This window comes from Prionailurus bengalensis, chromosome D2, assembly GCF_016509475.1.
Source record: "Prionailurus bengalensis isolate Pbe53 chromosome D2, Fcat_Pben_1.1_paternal_pri, whole genome shotgun sequence".
Classification (NCBI taxonomy): domain Eukaryota; kingdom Metazoa; phylum Chordata; class Mammalia; order Carnivora; family Felidae; genus Prionailurus; species Prionailurus bengalensis.
Genome location: NC_057351.1, coordinates 50,041,163 through 50,057,876, shown reverse-complemented (window position 1 = coordinate 50,057,876; position 16,714 = coordinate 50,041,163). Strand labels below are relative to the sequence as shown.

Sequence of the window (16,714 nt, the reverse complement as noted above, 5' to 3'; positions counted from 1 at the left end):
ATATTCCACTAGAAAAGTGAAATATAAGGGGAGGCGTTACAATTACTTTCTAATATTTAAGTTACACAAACACAGACAAAAGTTTTTCAAAAGTAGGTCAAAGGGAAAATTAAAAATAGAAGAGATTCCTTAGAATTAAACATCCAGGAAAAAAAAAAAAAAAAAGACAAAAGACAAAGCACACTACGGATTAACCCTACAAAATTACCTAGATGTGAAACACTGCAGGTTGCAATTCATTAGTGAATCATCAAGTCAAATTTAGTCATAACCATCATTTTATTAAAATGAAGTAGAATACAGAAAACACCAAAGTGCGTTCCTTGTACTAAGGATAAGTATAATTCACGAAACTTCTGAGTTGTAAATATACGTGTACGTATATACACATGCAACTACTAGATCATAATGTTAATATATGTAAGTACTTCCTACTTTGAGTAGTGACTGTAAAAAGTTGGAAAAACACACTGTGGAAAGCTCCAAAGTTTGCACACTGCTGCAAAGCAGCATAATAATGTGAATATAAACACACACAGCTTTTCCCACCACCCCCCCCCCAATCCCCTGCAATGATACTCAAGGAAAACAATATTAACACTGACCCCTTACATTCAGGTTTACTTAACACACCAAAACATACCTGCAAAGCACAAACTTCTCTTATTATGTTGATGTTAACAATTAATATAAAAATTTTCAATCTCCAGTTTGCTGTAACAAAGTCTAGAAAGAAACTTTGGAGCAATAAAATAAAAAACATTCATTACTATACCTTTTATAAAAGAATAGCCCTTTACATCTTGCGAAAGGCGTAGCATCTTTCTCTTTTGGAATTTAGATGATACAGGAACAAACAAGTCATAAATACATTCATTGTAAATCTCAAAGAAAGAAACCCACACAGAAAATTTTATACTATTATCCATATTCAAGCTGGCTTGTTCACAATCTTTCATGGATTCTTCACACTCTGGGATATTCAAAGAGTTTATTAAACTTCCTACAAAAAATAAAAAAGGATAATCAGAAAATTAAGAAATAGACTAAAAATGAGATAAGACAGATCAAGACTTGTGGACTTGAAAAACTAAGTATCCTTAATCTTTACTTTTTTTGAGAGGGAGCGAGCAAGCAGGGAAAGGGAGGGAAAGGGAGGGAAAGGGAGAGAGGGAGAGAGGGAGGGAGGGAGTGAGAGAGAGAGAGAGAGAGAGAGAGGGAGGGAGGGGGGGGGGGAGAGAGAGAGAGAGAGAGAGAGAGAGAGAGAGAGAGAGAGAATCCCAAGCAGGCAAAGGGCAGAAGGAAGGGGAGAGGGAGAGGGAGAAGGAGAGAGGGAGGGAGGGAGGGAGGGAGAGAGAGAGAGAGAGAGAGAATCCCAAGCAGGCACAGGGCAGAGGGAAGGAGAGAGAGAGAAGGAGAGGGAGAGAGGGAAAGAGGGAGGGAGGGAGGGAGAGAGGGGGAGAGGGAGGGAGGGAGGGAGGGAGAGAGAGAGAGAGAGAGAGAGAGAGAGAATCCCAAGCAGGCACAGGGCAGAGGGAAGGAGGGAGGGAGAGTGAGAGGGAATCCCAAGCAAGCTCCATGCTGTCAGCACAGACATGGGGCTCAAACTCATAAACTCACAAACCGTGAAATTACGAACTGAGCCAAAATCCAGAGTCCGACACTTAATCAACTAAGCCACCCAGGAACCCAAGTATCCTTAATCTTTTATTCAGCAATGTTAAACACTTTTTGGACCAAAGCAGATATAAACAAAATTTATATTTTATATAAATATGACTTATAGAAATAATATAATTTATATTAGCCAAAGTTTGGCTTCTTTTTATCTTTCTTTTCTTTTTGAAAAAATGCCAATGAGCCAAATTGAAGTTAAAGGTAAAGGACAAAGAAAAAATAGTAGCTCTCTTGAATTCTACATAAAAGTTGTAAGTGAGAGGGATTCTCTGTGACATTAAATCCAAAGAAAACTTTACAGTGACTGATATTTCATATAGTTATGTACCATTTTCCAAGAATTGCTATCTCATTAAAAAAATTAAATCACTAGGACTGATTCAAAAATTAAAAGCTATTCAAAAGTATGTCACGTAATCAACATTCGAAAAGTGAGAAAGGAAACCTTACCGTGAAGAGTATCATAACTGTCATTTTGCATCGCAACCTAAAAAGGAACAATTTTTTTTTTAAGTTAAAAACCATTTTTAGTTAAGGTTAAATAACCATTGTATTAATTATCTATCTATCCAAATAAGTCGCCAACCAAACCATAACCTTTCATCTACTCAATCCAATGACCTCTATTAATTCTTTGTCCTAGTTAAATAATACATTCTCATAATAAGAAATCTGGGATACTATAGAAGACTATTAAAAAGAGTATCATCATATATGATCCCTATCACTCAGAGGCAATTACTATTAATATTTTAACACATGCCTTTCTATTCTTTTCCCCACACTCGTTACCTTACCTTGAAAGCTTTTACTTTTACTTGCTATGATTAAAAATTATTTGTAAGTATTTGATGGCTATGGGGCACCTGGGTGGCGCAGTCGGTTGAGCGTCCGACTTCAGCCAGGTCACGATCTCGCGGTCCGTGAGTTCGAGCTCCGCATCGGGCTCTGGGCTGATGGCTCAGAGCCTGGAGCCTGTTTCCGATTCTGTGTCTCCCTCTCTTTCTCTGCCCCTCCCCCGTTCATGCTCTGTCTCTCTCTGTCCCAAAAATAAATAAACATTTGATGGCTATATAACGGAATAGATGTGAAATGGCTTAATTACTGCCCTGTTATTGAACATTTATTTACAAATTTTTGCCAGTAAAAGTAATACTAAAATAAATATCTCAATTTGTTATTTTTTTCTTCTGCATTCTAATTATTTCCTTAGGATATATCCCTAAATCTGAATAGTGGATGAAAAGATATGAAAATATTTGTCTCTATAGAAGAAAATGTGCTTTTTAAAAACACAGTTTACAATCAATGTATGAAAGCATGATTTCATTTTTTAAATATTTTAACAATTTCATAGCAAAATAATGTTTTAACTGAATAACTCATTAGGGAGATTTTTTCATTATTGACCTTAATATCCTCTAAGAATTACCTGTGCAATCATCTACTAATCTCTGTAATTCTTATTTATACTATATACTAGCTTACTTTCAGAGATCATAACCATGGACTCTGAACTTTAAACTCCACTGAGCAAAAATCAAAAGGTATGAAGATATATGCAACTGTATATATGACTGTGTTTGTGTATATACAGACGTTATAGAAAGCTCTAAATACAGATTTTGTTTTAGAAAAGAATCAAAAACTATACTTTCCAATATGTTAATGTGATTTTCTCTTCAGAAATAAAGCCACGAGAAATTTTCCCTTTATATTTCTCACATTCCCTTTAGATCTTGTGTGCACAAATTATTTTTATAACTAAAAAAATTTTTTTAATTTGAGAGAGAGCATGTGAGCAGGGGAGAGTGGCAGAGGGAGAAAAAAAGATTTTTTTTTTTTAGTTTATTTATGTATTTATTTTGAAAGAGAAAGAGAAAGAGAGGGGCAGAGAGAGAGGGAGAGAGGGAGAGGGGGGGAGGGGGAGGGGGAGGGGGAGGGGGAGGGGGAGAGAGAGAGAGAGAGAGAGAGAGAGAGAGAGAGAGAGAGAGACAGATCCAAGCAGGCTCTGTGCTGTTGGCACAGAGCCCAATGTGGACCTCTATCTCATGACCCTGGGATCAGACCTGAGCCGAAACCAAGAGTTGGACACTCAACTGACTGAGTCACCCAAGCACCCTAAAAAGAAATTTTTTAATCATTACATCAAGGACAGTAGTGTTTCAACAACAACCGAAAGAAATTTCGGAACTATTTACATTTGAATTGTTTAAACATTTCTGCTATTTGTACAATATAAAGCAAGGACAAGAAAAACTTCAAACAAGGTTATAATACTTTCCTAAAAAAAGAAAACACAACCATCACCATCACCACCACCACAAAATATTCCAATATAGGCTAAAACAAACTAAAGAGCTTATACAAGGTCATGACATTTATATATCTCACATACTAGACTCCCACCATACCTCTTTAATTTGCCGGAGCAATGTAACTTTGCTAGCAACCTCTTCTTTCTCTTGGTCTGGTGATAACCGTAAGAATTCTCTAGATCTATGTGGTTTAAGGTTCATCTTTGCATACAGTCTTTCCTGAAGACTATCAAATAATACGTTCAAAGTTCGCGGCAGAATACCAATATTTTCTTCTGTGCCTGTGAAAAGAATTTTTGTTTTATATCCTTTCAGAGTATTAGCAAAGTGGAAATGTTCCTGGATTACCAAGACTCCTTTTATATCACCAACAGGCAAAAATAAACACCTAAGACAAAAGCGAAAGAAGTTGCAGCATTAGTTTTCCATCACTTTGGTCTTCATTGTAGAATGGACATTTTATCAGCTATTATTGAAATTTTACATTCAGATCAGGCCGTAAGATTTGCAATCACCCATAATCACATAATGGAAAAGTAAAATAAAATTTAAGATGCTTCCCTGGTTATCCATGCTTAGTTCACTATGTCACATAAATCCTTTTTCCAAATTTTTATCACCTAATTCTCTATCATATGGGTAAAGTAATTTCCCAAATGAATTAAATCAATCTGAATCAAAAGCCATCGGCGATACACATTCACGATGCTATCAGTATTAAAAGTGGAGCAAATGTACTAGGTAATGGAAACATAACTACATACAAATATTATGAAAATTAGTGAATATTACTGCTTTTTTCCTTGAAATGTAAAAACAATACAATTTACCTTGAAATGTATATGTTTTTCCTGAATTGGTTAGCCCGTACGTAAAAATCAGCCGACTCTGTCCTTTCAAGAGGTCTTTTACTGGCTGCATAATGCAACCCTGGAAAAACTCCTTCTGTGTAGTTTCTGGGCCAAAAACCTAAACAAGCATTTTTTAAAACAAGTCTTTTTAGAAAATTCAAGTAAATTTTTACAGTAAGTTCTACCCTATAACTCATGTTTTTAAAAACTTTTTTTTTAACTTTATTTATTTATTTAAGTAATCTCTACACCCAGCATGGGGCTCAAACTCATGAACCTGAGATCAAGAGGTACGTGCTCCCCCAACTGAGCCAGCCAGTTCCCCCTCGTGTTTTATAATTTTAAAAGATTTCTTTTACAAGATTCATACTTAAGGGAGGTGCCATATCCCCAACTCCCACAAATATACATGATAGTTTAACTACTGTCAGAAAGTTTTCAAGATAGAAATCTGACCTAGTCAATCAAGTTTTCATCTAAATTTTGGAAAGAACATCTCTTTAAAAAGATTAAAAAATTTATCAATTTAATAATAAATTTAGCAATAAATTTAGCAATTTATTCATTTCCAATTAGATGTTTACAAACCTAAAGTTTGAGTTCCACTCTAAGAAAAAATACCAGTGCCTAACACCTAAGTTCCATAAGTACAAGACATATATAGTTCATTATATACAATAATGTAGCAATTTAGCCTAAGCCAATTCTCTTTTACTTAAAATCTTTAGTTTCTCATAGGACTTACCTTGGAAAAACTGAATTTCTGTGCCATCTGCCCAGAGCTTTTCTCACTTAACCGACCAAGAATGCTTTGAGGATCTTTTAGCAGAATAGTCTGTGAGTCTAGAACATACACACAGCCCTAGAAGACATCAATCAATCAATCAATCAATCAATCAATAAAAGCCCACAATAAATAAATAAAAACAATGGCATTTTGCCCATGAAAGTAAGACCCAATTAAAGTCAATACAAACCTCAGACTCATGCTCTTTTTCTGACTGTGTAAACGGTCTTATTCGAAGACAAACCTGGAGATAATCTTTGGATTCCAAACTATTTCCCTTAAAAAGAAGAACAAAATAACTGTATTTAAAAAATACAAAATATGGCTTTTCAGAAATTACCTTTTTTTAAAGTGGCTATTACATAACCATTTAAGGTCATACAGAACCTCTAAGCAATCAGTGATTCTTCTGTTTGTAACCATTTATATGTCTAAAGAAAAGCAAATCTGCTTTAAAAAAAATAATACCACAAAAGACTCGATTTCCTCTACCTTCTATATTTATATTTGAAGCTTATAATACACCTCTTTTCCCTAAAATCCTAACCTTTGCAACTAAAAACAAAAAATAGGGCTCTACGTCACTAAAACATAGAATTCCAAAGTAAATTACAAGCAACCAGAATAGCCCATTAACCCAAATGTTCAATTCTATTTAAAAATTGTTTGCTATACAGCATTCTCTTTACTGTTTCCTTTGGGGGAGAAATTAATTCCTTTTTTAAAATAATTCTAGGGGCGCCTGGGTGGCGCAGTCGGTTAAGCGTCCGACTTCAGCCAGGTCACGATCTCGCGGTCCGCGAGTTCGAGCCCCGCGTCGGGCTCTGGGCTGATGGCTCAGAGCTGGAGCCTGTTTCCGATTCTGTGTCTCCCTCTCTCTCTGCCCCTCCCCCGTTCATGCTCTGTCTCTCTCTGTCTCAAAAATAAATAAACGTTGAAAAAAAAAATAATTAAAAAAAAAAAAATTCTAAAGAAGTGTGTTTTTTTAAGCAAAAAGGAAACAATTAGATACAATTTACTAAAAACAAACCAAAAAAACTAGAAAATCTGAACAGACTGATATTTATTAAAGAAATTCAACTAAAAAAAAAAAAAAACTTAACTTAAATTCAAACAAACAAAATAATCCCACAAAAAACTCCAGGCCCTGGTAATTCATTACTAAATTCTCTCAAACACTTAAGGATGTAATCATACAAATCATAGATAAGCCCTTTAAGAAAATAAAGAGAGAGAACACTTTTCAACTAATTTTGAGTATGACATAACCTTGACACCATGATCTGAGAAAGATATCCTCAGAAGAAATTACAGAACAACCTCTCTAATTTAGATGCAAAAATTCCCTAACAAAGTATTAGCCAATATATAAAATAGAATAATACATCCTGACGAAAAATGTTTTATCTCAGGACTGCAAGGTCAATTTAGCATTCAAAAATCAATTTGGATAATTAACCACATTAAAAGAATAAAGAAACATTTATCTCTAATAGATGTAAAAAAAGCATTTGATGACAGGATATTGACATATGTATTCAACATCCATTCATAAAAATTCTCAGCAAGTGGAATAGACAGGAACTTCCTTCTGATAAAGAACATTTACAAAAACCTGCAGCTAACATCATACTTAATGATCAAAGACTGAATCTAAGATAAGTAGCAAGTAACAAGACAAGGATTTCAGCTCTCACCACTTCTATTCAACTCTGTACTAGAGGTTCTAGCCAATGGTAATCAGGGGGAAGGAGGGGAGGGGAGAGAGAAAGAGAAAGGAAGAAGAAAGGAAGGGAGGGAGGGAGGAAGGAAGGGAGGGAAGGAAGGAAGAAAAGTAGTTAAGAAAGAAAGAAAGAAAGAAAGAAAGGAAGGAAGGATGGAGGGAAGGAGGGAGGGAGGGAGGGAAAGAAAAAGTAAGCAAGGGAAGAAGAAAGAAAAGGCATCCAGATTAGGAAGAAATAAAACTGTCTCCATTCAGACATTAGCATCTACATACAAAAATCAAACAGAAGCTACAAAAACATCTCTAGAACTATTAAACGAGCAATGTTAACGTGATACAGGATCAACATGCAAAATCAATTATTCTTTTATACACTGGGAAGAAACACCAGAAATTGATTTTAAAAGCAATATCATTTGGAAGAAATCAAAAATCATGAAATACAGGATAAATTTGACAAAAGATGTGAGAGACCTACACTCTGAAAACTACAAAACATTGCTCAGAGAAATTAAAGGAGACCAAAAGAAATTGAGATACACCTTGTTCATCATTTGGTAAACTCAATATTGTTAAGATGTCAATTCTTCTAAAACTGATCTACATATTCAATGCAACTGCAATCAAAATCCCAAGAGGCTTTTGTTGTGGCAATTGACAAACTCATCTAAAAATTCTCACAGAAATGCAAAGTATCTAGAATAGTCAAAACTATGAAAAGGAAATTGGGTGCGCTAACACTACCTGATTTCAACACTTATTTCAAAGCTACAGTGATCATAACAGTGGGGTACTGGCAGAAAGACAGACAAATCAATGAAACAATATTCAGAAATAAACTCCCATAGAGAAGGACATTTGATTTATAATAAAGATGCAAAGGAAATGCAGTACAAAGAGCATAGCTTTTTCAGCAAATCATGCTAGAACAATTAGATATCTATACATAAAAAAAAAAAAATAAGGATTTGGATACATGCTTCACATTGTTTATAAAAATTCAAAATGGATCATATCCTAAATGTAAAACTAAAACTGTAAAACTTCTAAAAGAACACATAGAAGAAAATCTTTGTGGACTTGAGTTAGGCAAAGATTTCTTAGGTATCACACCAAAAGGACAATCCACAATAGAAAACATTGATGAAATTAAAAACTTCTCTTTTCCCCTCTTGCATTGTTGGTGGGACTATAAACTGGTGCAGCCACTCTGGAAAACAATGTGGAGGTTCCTCAAAAAATTAAAAATATAATTACCCCATAACCCAACAATAGCACTACTAGGAATTTATCCAAAGGACACAGGAGTACTGATTCATAGGGGCACATGTACCCCAATGTTTATAGCAGTGCTATCAACAACAGCCAAATCATGGAAAGAGCCCAAATATCCATCAACTGATGAATGAAGACAGAAGATGAAGATGTGGTGTGTGTGTGTGTGTGTGTGTGTGTATATATATATATATATACAGAGAGAATAGAATACTACTTGGCAATGAAAAAGAATGAAATCTTGCCATCTGCAACAACATGGATGGAACTGGAGGGTATGTAAGTGAAATAGGTCAGTCAGAGAAAGACAATTTCACTCATACGTGGAAATTAAGAAACTTAACAGAACATTGGGGGGAAGAGAAAGAAAAAATATATAACTACAAACAGAGAGGGAGGCAAACCACAGGAGACTCTTTAAATACAGGGAGTAAACTGAGGGTTGATGGGTTGGGGAAAATGGGTGATGGGCATTGAGAAGGGCACTTGCTGGGTGGGATGAGCACTAGGTGTTGCATGTATGTGACGAATCACGGGAATCTATTCCCAAAGCCAAGAGTTAGCTAACTCTTTTTTTAAAAAACAAAAAACAGGGACGCCTGGGTGGCTCAGTCAGTTGAGCGTCCGACTTCAGCTCAGGTCATGATTTCACAGTCCGTGAGTTCGAGCCCGGCGTCAGGCTCTGTGCTGACAACTCAGAGCCTGGAGCCTGCTTCAGATTCTATGTCTCCCTTTCTGTCTGCCCCTTCCCTGCTCATGCTCTGTCTCTGTCTCAAAAATAGATTTAAAAAACAAACATTAAAATAAAAACAAAAAACTTCTGTTGTTCAAAAAATACTGTCAACAGAGGATAGGCAACCCACAGACTAGGAAAAAATATTTATAAAGCACATATCTGATAAACAAATGCATCTGAAAAATATAAAGAACACTTAAAATTAAATAATAATATAAAAACAAACAATCCAATTTTTTTAAATGGGGAAAGATTTAAACTGACACTTTACCAAAAATACACTAATGACAAATAAGCACATGAAATCATATTCAACACATTTAGTTATTAAATGCAAATACCAACTTGATACCAATATATATCTATTAGAATGGCTAAAACTAAATTTAGACTACCCAGAAAAGCCAATATAAATTAAAGACAAGAACAAAGTTGGTGGACTGCCACCATCCAACTTTAAGACATTCTATAAAGCTACAGTACTCAAGGCAGGGTGGGGCGCCTGGGTGGCTCAGTAGGTTAAGCATCGGACACTTGATTTCAGTTCAGGTCATGATCTCATGATTCATGAAATCAAGCCCAGCAGCTCTGTGCTGACAGGGTACAGCCTGCTTATGATTATCTCTCTCCCTCTCTCTCTGCCCCTCCCCCAGTCGTGCTCACTTACTCGCTCGCTCACTCTCTCTCAAATAAATAAAACTTTAAAAAATAAATAAAGTTTACAAAGACACGAAACAAACAGTGGTAGTAGCTACGGTGGTAGAAGGAAGGATTTTTACTTTTTAAACACTACTGAGTTAGCTTATTTTAAGTAAGGCATGCAATTCCTAGGGGCATAGTGGAATGTCTTACATTTTTGAGGAAATCATGGCAGTACTTAACATGTTGAACACCGTGAACTATTAGTTCAAAATAGTTCACAGTTGCCACCTTAGATCATACCATTTCTTTTGATGTCATATCTTGGTGAAGCTGGATTCTTCAGTGGTTGCTATGATAAAAAACAAGTACTACCCCAAAACACTGAAGAACAGGAAATAAGGTTGGCAATATCTAATCTGATTCCAAAGCCTGAGAAGCTATGATGTGCACAAAAGATATACATATCCTTACAGCAAATAACTGTGGTAATTAAAGAAAAACAATTTTTTTTTCATTTACGTTAATATTTTTCAAATGGCTCTAGGTTAAGGTATAGTTATATATTAAGCTGCTCGGACCTACTACTTGGAAGAGCTGGCATGCATTTAGGGCACCATGAAAAAATTACCGAGATAGAAGGTTGCCTTAAACCCACAAAGTCTGGAAAGCTCTGGTCATACCTGTCTGCAAGTGTGTGCACACCACACACATTTCCACTCAGTCAGCATAATGCTTTCCTCGTACTTACCTCAGTATTTGAAGCAACTAAGGAAAATTCATGAGAGAGATTAAGCTTAACGCCATCAAAATTTATTTCCGACGGTCTTCCAATTGGGTCAGCACTAAAAACATAGGATGGTCTAGGCACTCCATCTTGATTTAAATTAGATTCCATTCTGCAAGAATAACAGTAATTTTAGATAATTTTAATAAATTAGCATATAAGCCACTCATAGTTTAAAATGTCTGAGTCCAGCCCACTAATAACCCCCATAAGTAGATTTCTAGAGAAAGGAACATTACATCTATAACACGATGATGACCCACGGAAAAGACAAATGATCAAAATTATAAAGATTCCGAATCAAGTAATATTGAACAGAGCCTGCCACTACTATTCATACGATCCAACTTACAGGTCGATTCAGCCAGAGATTTCATGAGTAAAGGTAGTCCATTAAGTAAGACAATATAAAACATTCAATCTCTCCCTGAAATCCTCTCCGAAATCAAATAATTATAGAGTAAATAATAATCTTGTGTTACTTTAGTTATTTAATGTCTTCTGAAAATGTTAGTTATAAGCCTTCGTAATGTTTTAGCATTTACAAGTTAAATTCAGTTATGTGGACAATTGAATTCTTTCAACTGAATTCTTCCAAATAATGCAAGTGAAAAGTGAAATAATGTATGTGACCACATTCAAAACAGTACCTGACACATTGTAGGTGCTAAAAATTAAGGTGAATATGGAATAATGTATCAAAGTATTACAACTAAACATCAAGGCACTAAACTTAAACGTAAACTTACAGGTAACTTTAACTAAAAAAAATTTAACATTCAAATAATTATTGACAATCTACTAGGTGCATAATAGCAGGAAGAAAGAGAGCTCCTTGATGTTCTTTGACAGTATTATGAAATAAAAGAACAGTGATTCCCAAACTAGGGTTCCTGGCTCAAGAAAAGAGTAATGGGCATCCATACATATTATATAAATAAGCCAAAGATGGCCCCTGTATATTGGCCCTGTGTTGTTTACTTCTTCACAGAACGCCAGGAATGTTAGTTCAAAAACCTATTAGGTGCCAAATTAAAATTTTTACACATCAATTTGCTTTTAATATAGCCCAAATAATCTTTTTTCTTTTTTTCAAGTCAACCAGAGCATAACTAGTTTGCACATCCCACGAAACTGCACCCAACTTCTGCTCGCAGAGACAAATTCAGGACTATAAAAACCCAAGCCAATGATGCCCCTAGGAACTGGCTGACTCAGGTACTCCCCACTGTGCTTCTGAGTAACAACACCACTTAAGACCATAAATCCCCAAGTCTAATTCTCCTCTCCGTCCCCTCCCAACCCCCTAGGTTCCTTTACCTTTTCCCCCTTCTATGTGGTGGTCCTTCACTCTAGCTTCTGAAAGATTTCATGCTGGGGTGGACCTCTCTCCCATTTAATCCTGTCAAAGTGCTATCCCAATAAAGTTCCTGTGTGATACTGACATACTGTGGTCATATCTTTTTCCTAGATCAGCCCTGAAACCCACAAACGCAATACAACAGAGTTGTTTTTGTTTTTCTGTTTTTCCTAAATCTCAAAAAGACAAAGGAAATTATTTACCTTCAACAAAGCCCAGGAAACTGCAGGATCAACCAACCATACACTTTAGTATCTTGGTTGCTTTTGTCTTTATTGTATTGTCAGTGATAAATACTGTGATAAATAAAAATGAAATAATTACTTAAAATGCAGTTTGATAGAATATTTCAAACACCCAATGTATGGGTGAAAATTAAGAAAAAGGGTATCCGATAGAGTGGAAATAACCACTGATCTAGAACATAGAGAAGTATGCAAAAACATTAAAGCACTGGCTTGACATTGCATAAGTCAGATTTTACAGAAATACCCAGGAAATTGGAAGATAAATTTCATTCTTTGCCTTCAATTATTAAAAAAAATGATAAGCCTTCTATTAAATTACTGAATCAAAAAGAATATTTATACCTCTTTTAAAAAGCAAGGTTATAGTAGTTTGTACTTGTTCATAGTTCAGTTTCAATGAACTACCTCTACCATTTATAAAATTGTTGACATATACTGTCACAACCTGAACTTCTGGTTAACTTGTATTTAAGTGTGAGAAGTTAACTTCTTCCTAACTAGACTAGAAATCTCTTGAGGGCAAGAAGAACTACTCTGTATCCCCTACAACATATTCAGAGATGTATGAGGATAAAAATTCCCTAATGACTTAAATTAGAATAATAAAATCCTCTATATCAAAAAAAATTGGTACTACTTTTTTAGTGATATTATGTTTAGCAACAGCAGGGTTCAAGACCTGTTTCAAAGGCTGTTCCCACGACTGAGAATGTGAATCTTTTTATCTTCTCTCCAGTGAGATTCCATGGCTGAACACTTGTGAAAAATAACAAATACACTACTGAATGAGGTTTCTGAATGCCATCCACAAAATACAGTTTCAAAAGAACCCTCCTCCTAATAGAGGAATCCTTTATAGGATCTTGCAACTTGAAGTCCTGGGTTGTGGAGATCTAATAAAATACATAGACTGTTACCGCGGCTTCTGGGTAAACATGCTACTTCCTTTTAAAAGCAAAAGTAAACCTTGGGTGCCTGGCTGTCTCAGTCTGAGCATCGGACTCTTGGTTTCAGCTTGGGTCATATCTCAGGGTTAGTGGGATCCAGCCCCACCTGTAGGGCTCCACGCTGACAATAGGGAGCCTGCTTGGGAATCTCTCTCTCCCTCTCTCTGACTCTCCCCTGCTAGCGCTCTCTCTCTCTCTCTCTCTCTCTCTCTCTCAAATAAACAAACATTAAAACATCCTTTTTAATTAAAAAAAAAAAGTGAATCTGAATCTGATCACCTTAAGCAAAGATTGCTTAAGGCATGAATTTAGGATTGTCAACTAATCCTTCAGCAAGGAACATTAGAGTTGTGTCAGAAGGAATCACTGAAGCAGGAAGTAGAACGAGTTGGGGGAAACATTCTCAACTGGGGGATGACAGTAGTCTCACATTTGCCACACACACCCTCTTCCGCTTGGTACTAAAAAGCCCCAAAGGGCAAACCCCTGGTAGTGGAAGCAGCGTGGAAATAAAAGCACCTACAGCCAGACAGGGCTTCCCCACACCACCCCCCCCAAAAAGAGGTCATATCATCTGCCAAGCAAACTGCTCACCTCCGGGATCCAGAAAACTAGGCCTGGCAATGGAGGCCAGCGCCCCAACAACAGCAGCAGCAATAACAAAAAACACTAATTGCAAACACTTGGTGCCTACTATATACTGGCACCGTTTCTAACAACTTTACATATTATTTTATCTTCACAAGAGCCGTAAGAGGATAAATGTTATTATTACTACCTCTTTTAACACATGAGGAAACTGAGACCCAGAGAGAGAAAATACGTTGCCTTGCCTCACTCAGCTAATATGCGGTGGAGACGACATTTAAGCCCCAACCCAAGTAGTATGGCTCAACCCTGCGATGCGCAGGCCGTGCCCACGGTGCCCTAGGAGCACCCATCGCTCTGCAACCCAGTTTCCCGAGAGTAACCTCAGGGGCGTCGGGATCCCCTGGGAAGGTACTCACACTGCCAGCACCGTTTCCCAGCCTCAAGTCTGGTATTCGCGCAGTCAGCCACCTCGCACCCTCACCTGGGCCCACCTCTTCACCTGCACAAGTTGCCAGACCTGCCAGATCTGCGAGCAGCACCGCGATGTTTCCTTTTTCAAATTCAAACAATGGCGGCCAAGCCACCGCACTGCACGCTGGGAGTGGGCGGGGCTTCCGGAACGGCGCCTAGGATCGCAGAGGCTCGAGCCGTGGGCTTCCCACTAGGTCCCGGAAGGAGCTTTCAAATCTGGGGCGGATCTCTGATCGCCCGCAAGTGATGGGCCACGGGGCCGGTGGGTGGTCTGCGTGCAGAGGGTCGGAGCTTCCCGCAGAGCCCGCCGTGCCGCGAGGGATGGGACGCTGCCTGGTGGTTGCGGCGGGTACCACCTCCGTTGGCACGGACGCCAATCTCGGATACCGTCGTGGAGACGAGACGTAGCGAAGGCCTGGAGGTGAGGCCGCTGCCACCACACTTAGCCCCGCGACTCCCCCAGGGACGGGCCGAGGAATGGGGGCTAGCCTCTGCCCGGTCCGGTCCCTGCAGGCGGGAGCAGACCTACTTGTCCCGAGAGTCGCTTAGAACTAGCGCTGCCCGCACCCGAAGGGCCACTTCCCTCGCTGCGTGACCCCATATGTCATCCCCAGCCGCCCTCGTGGACGAAATGAGTTTTTCCCAGAATAGACTCGTATAAGCATTTTCTTTCTTTCTCTCTCTCTTTCTTTTTCTTTCTTCCTCTTTCTTTCTTCCTTCCTTTCTTTTTTTCTTTCTTTCTCATTCTGAGAGTATAAAGCACCAACCGCTGCGAGGCGCTGTGCTTTGACAGTCTAAATTCCATGCATAGGCAAGGTCTTTGCCCAAAATGTTCAGAGCCAGTACAGCCTCCTCTGCCTCTTTTAAAGTGATCCTCTTCTTCCGAGTGTGGTGCTGTAATATTCATGTCAAGCATTTATTACTGAGGCCGTCTCTCCCTGGTGTACTTGATTTTAAAGAAAAATATAACTGCTAAGGTTAATTGAGCGTTTACCTTGTGCTGGTGCTAAGCATATAAAATGGATCGTCTTACCGATCCTGAGAACAACCTTTTGAGGTAAATAACATTATCATCCCCATTTTATAGATTCTGAGGAAGCTGACTTCATATAGTTAAGTAATTTGCCAAAAAGCATATGGTTATTAATGGGGGAGCTGGGATTTTTTTTTTTTTTTAATTTTATTTTTGGGACAGAGAGAGACAGAGCATGAACGGGGACCTTTTGAGGTAAATAACATTATCATCCCCATTTTATAGATTCTGAGGAAGCTGACTTCATATAGTTAAGTAATTTGCCAAAAAGCATATGGTTATTAATGGGGGAGCTGGGATTTTTTTTTTTTTTTTTAATTTTATTTTTGGGACAGAGAGAGACAGAGCATGAACGGGGGAAGGGCAGAGAGAGAGGGAGACACAGAATCGGAAACAGGCTCCAGGCTCCGAGCCATCAGCCCAGAGCCCGATGCGGGGCTCGAACTCACGGACCGCGAGATCGTGACCTGGTTGAGGTCGGACGCTTAACCGACTGCGCCACCCAGGCGCCCCTGGGGGAGCTGGGATTTAAACGCAGCTGAATGAGGGGCGCCTGGGTGGCTCAGTCGGTTGAAACTTCGACTTCAGCTCAGGTCATGATCTCACTGCTCCTGAGCTCAAGCCTGGCGTGGGGCTCTGTGCTGACCGCTCAGATCCCGGAGCCTGCTTCAGATTCTGTGTGTGTCTCTCTCTCTGACCCTCCCCTGCTCACGGTCTCTCTTTCTCCCTCTCAAAAATAAATAAACATTTTAAAAAAATGTTTAAGAAAATCATATTTATATTTTTTAGTAAACAGATGCAAAAGAATATACAAAATACACTAACTTTTGTGTAAGAAAGGAAAACTGAAACTCTACATAGATATATACCACACACACACATTTTTTTCTTGTTTTTTAAGAGATAAACTCAAAAACTAAGTAAGAAAATTAGCTGAAAATGGTCACCTATATTGGGAATGTTATGCAAGGATTAGTGATGGCAGTTTGATTTCTCTGAATAACCTTTTGTTTTTTTAAATATAGTTTTGCCCTTTCAAAACATTAAGTCTAAAACAGTGGAAATAAAAGCAAGCCCTAAAACTTAATACAAAAAAGACCTGAACATACCTGTGTATCAAAATGCCAGCACAACCATACAGAGTTCATTCAATTACTTGAGTACCGTACTCCATGAACTGGGGTTAAGAGTTCTGGAATACAGCATAAGAGCAAAAAGTGCAAAGAAATCAATAACTTCACTTAGTAAGTTTGATGTTGAAAAGGGTATTG

The 16,714-nt window shown here is 37.9% G+C and overlaps 2 protein-coding genes across 3 annotated transcripts in view; one reads left to right on the top strand and one right to left on the bottom strand.

Annotated features, from left to right (window-relative positions):
- KIF20B (kinesin family member 20B) overlaps positions 1–14,530 on the bottom strand; it is a 74,837-nt gene extending 60,307 nt beyond the window's left edge. For both annotated transcript variants that reach the window (XM_043596943.1, XM_043596944.1), the window contains exons 1-9: positions 14,439–14,530; positions 12,357–12,449; positions 10,758–10,905; positions 5,824–5,910; positions 5,592–5,708; positions 4,826–4,964; positions 4,092–4,276; positions 2,128–2,164; positions 776–1,003 (exon numbers count right to left, since the gene is read on the bottom strand). In XM_043596943.1, the coding sequence (XP_043452878.1) occupies positions 776–1,003; positions 2,128–2,164; positions 4,092–4,276; positions 4,826–4,964; positions 5,592–5,708; positions 5,824–5,910; positions 10,758–10,904 (940 nt within the window). In that variant the 5' untranslated portion in view covers position 10,905; positions 12,357–12,449; positions 14,439–14,530. The remainder of the gene's footprint in view (positions 1–775; positions 1,004–2,127; positions 2,165–4,091; positions 4,277–4,825; positions 4,965–5,591; positions 5,709–5,823; positions 5,911–10,757; positions 10,906–12,356; positions 12,450–14,438) is intronic.
- A 53-nt stretch (positions 14,531–14,583) lies between these two features.
- PANK1 (pantothenate kinase 1) overlaps positions 14,584–16,714 on the top strand; it is a 102,503-nt gene continuing 100,372 nt past the window's right edge. The window contains exon 1 of the mRNA XM_043596950.1: positions 14,584–14,831. The gene's annotated coding sequence lies outside the window, so the exon portion shown is untranslated. The remainder of the gene's footprint in view (positions 14,832–16,714) is intronic.